At 43.9% G+C, this 12,965-nt stretch overlaps 1 protein-coding gene across 1 annotated transcript in view; it reads right to left on the reverse strand.

The window, feature by feature from the left end:
• The window catches only part of itga10 (integrin, alpha 10), a 28,300-nt gene extending 15,597 nt beyond the window's left edge, over window positions 1-12,703 (reverse strand). The window contains exons 1-7 of the mRNA XM_030071932.1: window positions 12,274-12,703; window positions 6,820-6,931; window positions 5,817-5,926; window positions 5,647-5,735; window positions 3,934-4,048; window positions 3,702-3,829; window positions 2,920-3,068 (exon numbers count right to left, since the gene is read on the reverse strand). Coding sequence (XP_029927792.1) covers window positions 2,920-3,068; window positions 3,702-3,829; window positions 3,934-4,048; window positions 5,647-5,735; window positions 5,817-5,926; window positions 6,820-6,931; window positions 12,274-12,325 — 755 coding nt within the window. The 5' untranslated portion in view covers window positions 12,326-12,703. The remainder of the gene's footprint in view (window positions 1-2,919; window positions 3,069-3,701; window positions 3,830-3,933; window positions 4,049-5,646; window positions 5,736-5,816; window positions 5,927-6,819; window positions 6,932-12,273) is intronic.
• Window positions 12,704-12,965: the final 262 nt, after the last annotated feature.

The raw sequence follows: 12,965 nt of genomic DNA on the forward strand, positions 1-12,965 counted from the left end.
TTAGGGCTCAGGGGTCAGGGGTTAGGGGTTAGGGGTTAGGGCATGAATGTCGTCGATGAGGCTCCTTTCAAGTGCAGTAATACAAACATGACACCTGACCACACATTTAAGAGTGAGTCGGTGGGTGTGTGTAGGTGTGTGTAGAGGTGTTCATGCATGCACATGTGTACAGTATGTGTGTGTGTGTGTGTGTGTGTGTATTTATACAGCTGTAGGAGCACTACTTGGCTGACCGGGCTGTGCCACACCTGCAGCTGTGCTGAGCCAGCAGCCAGCAAGTCTCTTTCTACTCTGGCAGCTCAGCTCAGCTAACCCCACTGTTATTCTACCCTGTCCCACTCCACGACCATGCCAACTCTGCTATCTGCTCATCTGTGTGTGTGTGCGTGTGTGTGTGTGGGTGGGTGGGTGTATGGGTGTGGGTGTGTACATCAAAACATAAGTTATTCATTTTGATATCACCCCTGCTTGAAATAAGATAACAGATTAATTATCCAACAGCCCTAATTTTTTTTCATGAGAGGCAGCCATCATCCTCTCACTTGATGCAGATACACACACACACACACACTTAAACCTCATTCACATCTTGAACAGCTATACATTGGTACTGAAGCATTCACCACGATATCTGAGGTAAGTGCCTCAGCAAAGGAAATATCACAGCAGCAAGCCTCAAAATCGTAAATTTGATTGGCTGAAAATGTTCTATTGTTAGTGCGTTCTAAAAATAGCTCCGGGATTAAACCGAAAATACAGTTCTAGCAATCATTTTGGATATTTTTATAGTCATAACTGAAGTGGGAACGCAGGCCCTCAATTTACCTAGAACAATTTAAATCTTTTTATAGTTTATATCTTTGCAGTGATCATTCCAGATGTGAATGGGCCTCTGCACAGAAGATGAGATACGATAGAAAAGCTCTCTTTCTCCCGTTGGAAGGGATTATTACTTTGAAGTAATAAGTAATTACAAGTGACACTGATAGTAGAGTGCTCTGTGGTGCTTTTGGCGTTGGACAGTGTGTGAAGTGTGGAGACAGTGTGTTGTTGTAAGTGCTGTCTGGATTTCCCGTCGCTGACGTTTTAATGCCACAGTTACACTATTTTACTGGCTTCATTTTCCAGTCACTTCTTTTCAACTACCTTTTAAGTGTTCCTCCTAAATGTCTCCAACGTTTACCTTTAAATGTGCCGGAAAACAGGAACTCTCCAATTACCTGTGTGTGTGTTTGTGTGTGTGTGTGTGTAGAGTACCTCTCCAAGACACACAGCTCTAAATGGGAGCCATGGCCACACATCAGGCTTGGGTGTGGTACTGAACGTGGGTATGACTTTAATAAAGCAGGAATTTCATTTTGAAAAGAAAGAGATATTTTAACACTTCGAGGTTTTCAGCTAGCCAGTGACCCTCAACCTATAGATCTGTTTCTTTAGACTTGGGTTACAACCTCCAATCCCCCCCCAAGATATTTTGACAAAGAAAAGTCATGAAAGCGATGACAGACAGGGCAGCGGCGCAGCCAAAAATAAGTGAGAGGATACATATAAGATTTTCACATTAAAATATCACTGATGAATTACCCGTGACAGCTCATGCAACTAAACCGACTACAAGAACAGTAAAGGTATGAAACACTAGTAAAAACAGTACCCCTAATTTTCCCTCAAAGCTATAATTTGCCCCATTTTGCTTCTCAAAAAAACCCTTTTTGGGAAGTCAGACATCAGAGGCAGATTGATGGGGTCCTACTGAAATATACATTTAGAAATCAGCACAGATAAACAATGACATACACGACAACTGTGATTATAATCAGAATTTATTTGGATCGCCCAGTGTAATGATTAAATTTAGTATCAACTTTGCATTAGTTGACTTGTAGTCTGTATGTAATGTAATCTGTAATGTAGTCTGTGTAGATACTTAACTTCATATCAGCCTGTCCACCTTTGTATCAGTTGTGTCAGGATTAGATACTATTGATGTTTTTCCATAACATAATATCTGCTCTACTCGCCTCGGCTCTATTTGCTCTACTAGTGCTTCATTTCTGGGCATGTTGACTAGTTTTTCCTCCCTTCTCTGCAGTGTCCCACACAAGAGTTTTTTTTTTTTTTTTTTTTTTTTTTTTTTAAATCAACAAGACTAACACATTCGCTGAGAAAAATATATTTTTTTACATGGACAGATTAAAAACTATGACACAAGTTTTGCGAGTCTCGGGATAGCATCTGGCACCAGATGCTATCCCAAACTTTGGCCTAATGGAAAACCAATAAAACAGGTAGATTCGAGGTTCGAGCTGATACCATGGAAAGGGGATTGATTTGGTACTAAATGGTACAACTAAATGCAGTGTTACCAAAAAACCTACATATACAGTTGTCCCTCGCTATAATACGGTTCACCTTTCGCGGCCTCGCAGTTTCACGGATTTTTTTAGTGCAATTTTGCATGTTTTTTTTTTTTTTTTTTTTACATCACATTGTGTTCTGCGTCCTGATTGGCTAAGGGACTGTAGACCATTGTCAATCAATCTCCTCCATGCCGTGTCTCCTGTACAGTACAGAATGCGTTCATTCTATAATACTGGACTTATTTTTCTACAAAGGTTTGAACTTGGAGAGTGTTTAAACAAGAGAGAAAAGTGAGAAAATGTTAATGCCTGTCTGAGAAAAGTGTATAAAGTGTGTAGTGAGGGGTTTTACAACCTTAAAACATCTATAATAATTGTAAAAAAATAAAGCTGACTACTTCGCGGATTTCGCCTATTGCGGGTTATTTTTAGAATGTAACTCCCGCGATAAACAAGGGACCACTGTACTACACTAAAAGCAAGTCAGTTTGAATACCAGGAAGTTATCAGTTTCTATATCAGTCAGAAAGACAGGAGCAACAGTGATTGACAGGCCTACCAGCCCATGTGGATGGCGTAAGCTGTGCGCGTCTCTCGCCCCTCCTGCCGGCTGATGTTCTTGGCCGCCTCCACCACCTCCTGTGTGGTCTGGTAGTCTTTCAGAGACCACTCATGGACTGCTACCTCACCATACTGCAGTATACCCACCTGAACGCACACAAACACAAACACAAACACAAACACAAACACAAACACAAACACAAACACGTTGCCACTATGTCACATGATTGTGGCTGCACTGGCACACGCAGCGTTTTGGCAATGAGCTTCTGACAATGTGTGTTTCTGGAATGAGCTTTTGTCTTTAACTGCCAGCCCTGTGCCCAAAAGCAGACCATGCATTTGGGGAATTTCAGAATTCGTCCAAAGACCAGAGGTATTTCCTTTTCACCTCACATTGCCTTCTACCCTCCACCCCCCCACCCCTCCACCCTCCAACCAAACCGAAGCCCTCTCAGTCATTTTGTTGTTTTAATCAGAACGATGTCTCTCTGTTGCTGCTCTTAACCCACATCTACTCCTCCCCAAACATCAAGCAAGCCTACTTCATGTCCCCTAACATTACTACAGTCATTCATCCTGGTCATATTTGCCAAATTTTGTACGTGTCGGTCTGTGCATGTTTCCGCTCAAGGAACTGGCTGTGCATGCAAACCCCAGCGTGCATGGCTCAGAGGGGCTCTGGGTAGCTCGGAGAAGAAAATCCTACAGTCCAAAACCACAAGTTTCCATCACCAGTGTAAATATTAATTACAGGCTGTGCAAACACACATATTTTACCTGCATCTGGTCTGGGCTGATGTGAAACTTGCTGAGGATGTTCCTGAGGAAGTTCTGGACCTCGTACCAGGGGTAGATGCTGTTGGAGCCGTCCAGAACGATCACTATGTCCATGTATGTGGAGCATCCTGACACATATTGGGATTTTTAAAACATTTAGTTGGATAAATCAGGTCTGAGAAGCTCGATTTTAACTCTGAGTGAGTGTGTGTGTACGTGTGTGTGGGGTTACTTTGTGATGTAGGAGCGATTGTCTCTCTTGGTTCTAGGTCGTCGCTGACAGAGGCACAGATCCCAGTGCTGAACATGGATGTACCGCACTCCTGAGACCACAGAGGAGCACATGCCTAGCACACACACACACACACACACACAAACACACAAACACACACATTAGCATCTGCCTTATGAGTGCAGCAAATCCAGTGGCATGCTGTCAGTTTGGATAGTTTAAAGCATTTGATCTAGGAGGTTATTTGGTTGTTGTCGATAGGCTTAAACACATATACAAATGTGGCTGGCCGACCCATATATAAACATGGAGAGAAATAAAAAATGAGAGCAGAGAGGGAACAAAGAGAGGACAAGTCATGAGAGGGAATAAGTCATGGAAAAACTACAATCGTGTGGTTTGGGAGTTTTGGGACAGAAAGCGAGGCAGAGGCAAAAAGAGAGAGAGGGTTTGACTATTGTTGACATGTTGGCAGTCACTGCTGTCATGAGCGGTTTAAGAGAGCTGGAACACACTAGACCAGTAAAGCAATTTAAGTGTGATTGTAGTAGATGGGGGACTGGAGGGGGGCGACCAATATTTCTGTCTTCAAAGCATCCCATTTATTTGGCTTTCGTACCAAAGGGAGAAAGGGGGTGGAATGGGGGAAGAAAACGGGGAGAGAGGAGAGCTGCCCCAAAGATAAAAGAGAAATTCATGCATATAGAGAAAAACAAAAGAAAGAGGGGTGAAATGGGGAGAGCGGGGGGGGGAAAGAAAGAGAAACATCCTGGCTTTACTTGCTCTGTCGTTATGGATGGGCCTCTCCGAAGACACAGAGACAGGCAGAGAAGGAGGGATGGAGAGAGGGATGAGAGAAAGGAAGGAGGGAGGGAGAAGGAAGAGGACGAGAGGTGCTATGGCTTTTGGTAGGTCTGTCATTACAAAGGGCCGGAGACGCATTCCGATCCTGTTATAGACCTGACCACTGGGGTTAGGATAAACACACACACACACACACACACACACACACATACACATATAAAAACGGAGTGAGCTGGCTGGAGTTAGTGAACTGTACACGACTCCACACCCGGGTAAAGGAGCAAGGTTCTGGCAGACACAAACACACACAAGCGCACTTGCATAAGACACACATATCCATACACACACACACACACACACACACACACACACACACAGAAACATAGAGACAAACACAGAAGCAGACTGAGTTGTGTGTACTCCATGCACACACTCACTCACACACACACACACACACACAAACACAGAGGATCCGCTGCTTGCTGGCATGGCCACCTAGTAATTCCGCTGTAACCAAAAAGCCTCAGAACTGGAACAATCTGGATCAGAGAGCAACAGCAAGACAGGCATGCATGCGTGTGTGTGTGTGTGTGTGTGTGTGTGCGCGCGTGCATGCACGTGTGTGTGTGTGTGTGTGCATTCAACAGCAACAGGCCACATGAGTGTGTATGCAGGCCTGTTAATGGGAGCCGGCCTCCAAAAGGTATCCAGCGAGCGGGGGATTTGTGAACCACACACGGCCACTTCCACAGTGAAACAAAAACATGGCAAGTGAGCTGATTCATTCAAAGTCAGTCTAACAAACACAACCTGGGCTCAACCACATCCCCTCAGGCTCTGACTAGACCCCGTGCCCACAGAGTAAAAATAGGAAGCCTGCCGCCCCAGTGTTGAGACTGCAGTACGTACCAGGAAGCCGTCAGGTGAGTCCGGAGTGAGGGTCATACCCAGATGAGAGTTCTTCAGGTTCTTCGACACGTTCTGCAGAGCGATCTCACCTGACAAGATAGATCGAAATTGCTTGTTGTGTCGCAGTATAATGTGGAATGATTTGTGAGGAATATTCTCCAGAGTTTTACCAAGATTCACTTTGATGCAGTCTGAGTTCTTCTCTTCTCCCACGATGCATTTGTACACGTCTCCCTTCCTGTTGTTGGGCGGACCGTCCCAGGGAGCACCGACAAGCATCCTTCATGAGGAAAATATGGTCTCACGTCAAGACCGCAGTTTATCACCAAACAACATGATCCCTTCATCATACTTGTATTAATCACACTTTTATGCCTCTTTCTCTCTCTCTCTCTCACACACACACACACATACACTACTCACAAAAAGTTAGGGATATTCGGCTTTCGGGTGAAATTTCAGGATGAACCTAAAATGCATTGTAACCTTTACAGGTGAACTTAATGTGACCTTCTGTAAACTTTTGAATGCACATGTCCAACTGTTCAATGTTTCAGTACTTTTTGCACAAGTTGCTGTTCTCTAACAAGGAGTTTAACGGCAAAATTCACAACAGGTGTTTGATGCTCCAGCTCATCGAGGTCGTATCATTAGGGAACGGCTGCTGGAGACTGGGGTACCTCAAATGGAGTGGCCTGCACTTTCTCAGACCTGAATCCCATAGAAAACCTATGGGATCAGCTGAGTCGCCGTGTAGAGGCTCGGAGCTCTGTACCCCAGAACCTCAATGTCCTGAGGGCTGCCCTTCAAGAAGAGTGGGATGCCATGCCTCAGCAGACAATAAGTCGACTTGTGAACAGCATGAGACGTCGTTGTCAAGCTGTAATTGATGCTCAAGGGCACATGACAAGTTATTGAGACACTGACATTTTTTGTTATGGTATATCCACCACTGTTGTTGGCTTTTGTTTCAAGAAATTGTTTGAGATGAGGAAATCACCAGTGTATGCTTCTACTTAAATGCCCTACTTTCATGATATAATATCACTGTAGCGTGAACTTTTTATATTTTCCATAAATTTCACCCAAAAGCCAAATATCCCTAACTTTTTGTGAGTAGTGTACACACACACACACACACACACACACACACACACACACAAGGATGCTTACGATTTCTCTCCGTTTGCCTCATGCTGTAAAACAGAGAAGCCGAACAGAGCGTCCTCTGGGCCAGTGAAGACGCGGGGATGCTTCACATCGATGTTGAAACACACACACAGCTCTGCGGGGGTGAAAACAGGCAATTACAATGTGGACATGATGAGCAAAAACAAGTCATTTTGGACAGATATTAACTCAGATGTATGTCACTCTCCTCCTACAGAATATAACCTGCTATCAGTGCCTTCATGAGATATTGAAAATTTAAACTGGGAGCAAACAAAAATGGTAATTGACCCTCCGTTAAGTCAGAGAAAAAGTCGCGAAACAGCTGGAATAGGTGGGCGACTGTACACCTTGGGTACACAGTCAGATTATTTTCTCTCTCACTTCCCACACTCAGCCTTGGGGGAAGGAGGGAGAGAGGGAGGAAGATTGAAAAGATGGATAAACAGAGTGACCAAAGACGACCTCTGAGGAAAAAGGGCGTTCAGTCTGGGGGGAAGGAGGGAAAGAAGAGGAGAGAGAAAAAGCGAGGCAGGGAAGGGTGTGGGTTATAAAAACCGTGGAGTATAGTAAGCCCCCTGTTATGATACACAAGCCTGCCCTTTATACAGAGAGAGAGCAAGAGAGAGAGGTGAAGGAAGGAGAGGTGTATGTTTTATAGGGGAGACGGAGAAAGACAGAGAGCAGAAGGATGGCAGCAGGACAGTCAGGAAGCTGAAATACTGAAAAAAAAAAGCATGGAAACACACTGCAACAGTCAAAATAAAAGCCACTCTGCCTCTTACTTATTCACATTTTTTCCAGTAAAGTCTAAACAGCTTCATGCAACACCTGAAAGAGACTGTACATAAATGAAATGCTTCTGTTTGACTAGACTCTTTCACATCAGGTATTAACAGAGGTGGGAGTAAGTAATTACATTCACTCACATTCATTGAGTGGCTTTTTTGTGTAGTTATACTTTTAAGTATTTTTCAAAGTCGGTAATTTCACTTCTACTTCAGTGCTTTTTTTTTCGCTTGAATTTTTTTAATTCACTACATTTTAAATCACATTCATTACAAGAGAACAAATGATCAATGACAGATTGCGGAACCTTTCACAATAAAAGCTCAGTCAGCACAGAACCTGATTCTGCTTTGTTGGTTCTACTTTATGTCGTTTCCACATTTCCAATAAAAGGTGCACCACGAAAAACTGCAGTCAACGGGCAAAAACGTGGCATAAGTGTGGACAAAAAGGGAATAATGTCAGTGAGTTGGCCGGACGATGAGAACCATGTAGACTCATCCAGTGTCTACAGGGTCCTCACTTCAATCTATCCTAGGCAGTTTTGCACAATGTACCTTCAAAAGAATGTAGTTTCAACCTTAAGTACTCTCACCCTTTTATAGCTGCGTGGAAAAGGTTTACTTAAATAAATTCTGGCAGCAGTACTTCCACTTGTACTGAAGCAAAATATCAGCAAATTAACAGATTAACTTTTGCTTGAGTAGCAATTTGTGGTACTCTTTCCACCTCTGGGTATTAATGAGTAAAAATGTTGATTTGTGCGTTTCTACTCATTAACAAAAAAAATCAATCTGGTATTGTTAAGGTTAGTGACTCTGGCGGCACCGTCGCACTTCAGAATAATGAATCACTAACCAGTTCAGTGCATTTAGATATTAAAAAAGTGTTGTGGTAATGATTATGGAATTGCCATCTTCTGTTAAAACAAATCCCAGTGGTCCTTTGCAGCTCAATTGCAAGAGCATGCCATCAATATTGCCAGTGTTTTAGTTCTGCTTGGTGCAAACGTTGACACTTAAACACATAACCTGTTGCACATTGCTTTGTATAAAGCATCTGTCAAAATGCGTCTTTAAAAACCCTATACTCCTCTTTGACAGTTGGTGTTTTACTTGTCCCACTTGTGTATGTATACGTGTTGCTCCGCTAAACAGTTTGTGTTGCCTCTGTTTGCTAAAATGTCTTTCTATATAAATTTAACTTGACTTGATGTGTAATTTAGGAGCACTCAGGGGGCATCTGACTCCGACTACTGTACATAACCCTGTGGATAGTTTTCTGTATGAGAACGAAAGCACTGTAGGACCAGGAACAAGACCAGAACACACCGCTCTGATTATACACCAGCTCCTCGCACACATTCAGATGCTTATCCGCAAATACACACTCATACATACACACACAATTACCTCAGCCAGGATAATCAGAGGGGGATTCCACTTGAGGGAAACTAGATATCTTCGGTCTTTCTCTTCCCTTTCTCCCTCTCTCTCATTGACTCTGCCCTCCTCGCACTATTAGTTTTTTTCTACCTGCTGTGTTTGGCATCTGTCTTCCCTTCTGAGTTTTTTCCCTGTAATGCCACCATGCTCTTTATCTTGCCTTTTTTTCCCAGATACACATCACTAACTGACCATCTATGTCAACAAAAATCTGGCTACCGCCTTGTTTCTTCTGGTTTTACAGATAGGCTTCTAAAAATTGCTGGGTCCATAGACCTCCAGTGGTCTGTGAGGAGCTTCAGCCGCCTATCTGATTCTACACAAACCTTTAACATATTCGCCGATGGAAAATAGGCCAGGCTGGAGCGATTCTTAGATTTTCCTTTACATTCAGCAAACTTTATTCATAGCCAAAACCCACATACGCAACCAGTCTGTTCAGTGTCATTACAACAACTTATTTTAATCTTTTTAATAACGGTCGTCCAACCTCCATTTCACCCCAGTCTCACACTTGGCGCAGTAAAAATATTTGGCCTTGTTTTTTGTGGCAGAATCACGAAGCCTCTCCCATTCCAAACTTCAAACCAGACCTCCAACAACACCCCCCTGGTCCTGAATTTCTCTTTTGTCCTGCTTTTGCGCTCATTCTTTCTCAAACCATAAATTGCCCCTCTCCGCAGTTCTCCTCTCTCTATTACAAAGCCATTCTCCCGTCTCATCCAGTCCCACTCCCAGAAACTGCATCATCCTTCACTGTTTCCTCGTCTTGTGCCGTCCTCCCTCCTCTGGTTCCATTTTTCATTGAGGTTTATATACGGCACAATCCCGCAGCCTGTCTGGCCACCCATCACCATGACAACTGGTGGCAAACATTTATCAAGCCAAACTCGGTCCAGATTCTCTCGACCACAAGTTCGGCTCTGGGCGCTACTGCTGCTAAATGTGTATGGTTATGATTGAGTTGTTTGTCTGAGTGAGTGTGTGCACATGTGTGAGGGAGCGACAGTATCAGCGGGGTGATGCTGCAGCGTTCTGGGTGCTATACAGGAACACGGGTGCTTATAGCAACATGAAGCGACATTGATGTATGCTGTTTTAATTGGACAGCCACATTAAAGTTTCCCTATTCGCTCCCTGTTTCTCTGCCCCTGTAATTTACCTCCTCTGACTTACAGCACCTCTGTGAAATGTCCTGCAGTGGAGATGTCTGATGTCTGTTTCTACCATCTTTGTTTAATTCACTTACAATGTTTCCCACTCGCCGATGCTCTCCGTCACTTTTTCTCACCGCCTTTCACAGATTTTCTCTCCATTATCTCGATCATGTTCTGTTCTCATCCCTGTCATCCTCTCATGGGGAACAGAGGAGATGGAGGAAGTGGAGGAGTGACAACTTAAGTCAGCATTTGGGAAAGGAAGAGAGAGGGAGTTGATTGGGAGGATAATAGCAAGAGTTTATGGATGCCTGGTGTAACAGAGGATGGACGAGAGTGTTTGTGCCAAAAGAGAAAAGGATAAGTGATAGTGGTAATGGTAAAAACACACACCTGTGTTCTACATCTCAGTAAAAGCATAACAGAGTGTGTAACAGACATAGGATGCCTGATGCACGCACCAGGGGAGCTCTGCAGAAACCATTAACATTAAACACACATGCACACTCACCTACATTCGACCCATGCAGAAGCAAGCAAACTAAACACACACACACACACACACAGAAGCATACAAACACAGGCATATGTCAGATCACATGCATATCTCAACTTTGCCTATGCAGTGGAAAGTGCTCTGTACATGCTTGATTCAAACACATAATGGAGTGTAATGTGTAGAACCTAACCACGGGCAACGCTTGGCTGCTGGCATGTGTGTAGGGGGTTTTGTGCATGTACTGCATGTGTGTGCGCGCGTTTGTGTGGTGTGTATGACCTCAGTGCATTCCTCATTCATTCCTCAGCTTGTGGACGAGAGGCACTTTGCATGGCTTGAAAACTAGCTGCTGTGTGGCCATATGCACGGATAATTTTTCTCCGGCTTGCACAAACACATTTGGCGTCACAAAATTTGCCGGCGTCTCCATCTATAGATTAACTTCAGAGGGTAGGGCGTAAAATTTAAAGCAGAAATGAATTTAACACGCCTTGAACAACATAATTTCTCTGCCTCCTATAATCTCACCCTATTGATCTTTATTTGCTTGACGACTTCATCCCCTAATGCACCACCTTAGCCACCACTTATCAGCTGCACAAACACTCAGTTTTTGGTAGACTACAATGGGCTTTTTCTCCTGGTTTCCTGCTGGTGAACAGGAATGGCTCAATGAGGTGTGTGAGGCAGCCCTGCCTGGGAGAACATGAGTAGCTGGGGAGAAAACACGCGTGGCAGAAACGCCTCGTTACGGGAGCTCAGACACAAAGTCTAAGAGGTGGAAATGGCTGATGAGGTCGTGTTACACAGCTGCCACCACTGTAGGGTCAGAGGTGTCAGCTGTAAGAGGAGAGCAACCAACAACCTTTAGGTGGAGGAAACATGGCTGCCTCTCTGGTAGCTCCATCTAACAAACATCTCCTGGTAGCTTCACACAACTTCAGGCCTCCATGTGGTGGGAATGAAATCCCACCTCAGGACTGACATCACCAGTAGATTTACTACAAGAACAGACTTCGACTCAAAAACTATTATTCAAAGGACTCATGAATAACTTTGTATACCTTTGATCTCCTTGGCAAGCAGAGCGTGGCCATGTGTTTTAATATGCCTGCTCTCCTAGTTCACATTATCATTCTAGGAATGTCTATATGCACAGTCACTCACTGTCATACATGCTAAAGCTCCGTGGGACTTGGAGAGACACGGTTTGGACTCATGGATAGTTTGTCTGTGTGAGAGGGCTGTCCAATGCAGAAGCTGCAAGGGTTAATGACCATGTCACCCAGTTGGTCACCACAGGGGAGCAACTGGTCAGTGAAGAGGCATCACTCATCATGCCCAAGAGGATGGATTTACACACACAGGATCACAAGTCAAGATTTAAACCCAGTGACTGAATTTAGCCTCTGTTTTTGACCCGCTTGTACAGACTCCCAAAGTATTTACACCTAAATTACAAAGTGGCAAATGTGTCAAAACTTTTTGATTGAAAAAAAAAAAATGATTAAATTGAAAATGTAAAGGAAAAACGCACCAAATTCTGAGACTGTAAAATAGCTCTTACCTTTGAGAAGGACGATGAACTCCAGGCACAACAGGTATTTTCGCAGCTCCATTTGTGAAAGTGGAGACAGTCTCTGGGCTGTTTTTCTTGTCTGTCTTTCTTACTGTCTTTCTTTCTTTCTTTTTTTCCTCTGTTGACAAAGTGGTTTCCCCTGAGTTGGACTCAATGCAGTGTAACGGGCATACACACACATACACATTCACACACGCACACAGGCGCGCTCTTTCAGCTCTCTCTTTCCCCTGGAGATCCGTAAAATCTGTTCAAACGGGGCTCCAATGGCATTTCAGGTGTGTGGGGGGCAAACTTCAGGATAGGTTCATTTTCAACAGCAGTGTGTTGCAAAGCAAAAAAATAATACTTCATGTGCAAAGACAAGCATTCTTGACTGTGAATATGACTTTTTTGCCCTTCAGCTCACCCACAACTACCGAGGCAGAGCCATAAATCCCTAGATGAATATTATAGGAACATTTTGGTGATGGAGATAAAACACAACACCACGCGGCTCGCTACAAACCCAGAGACTCTGTAAATCCTTTTATCAGTGTTTTAGTGATATTACATCGACCCTCGGGGTAATAAGCGTGTAACAAGCTGTGTTGTTTGTGCCAATAAGTGAGACCTCAGTGACCCATAATTTGGGTGTGATATCCCGGCACCTGTCCCGCGCAACAAAAGGCCAGTTCAGA

Source organism: Myripristis murdjan, chromosome 16, assembly GCF_902150065.1.
Source record: "Myripristis murdjan chromosome 16, fMyrMur1.1, whole genome shotgun sequence".
Lineage (NCBI taxonomy): Eukaryota > Metazoa > Chordata > Actinopteri > Holocentriformes > Holocentridae > Myripristis > Myripristis murdjan.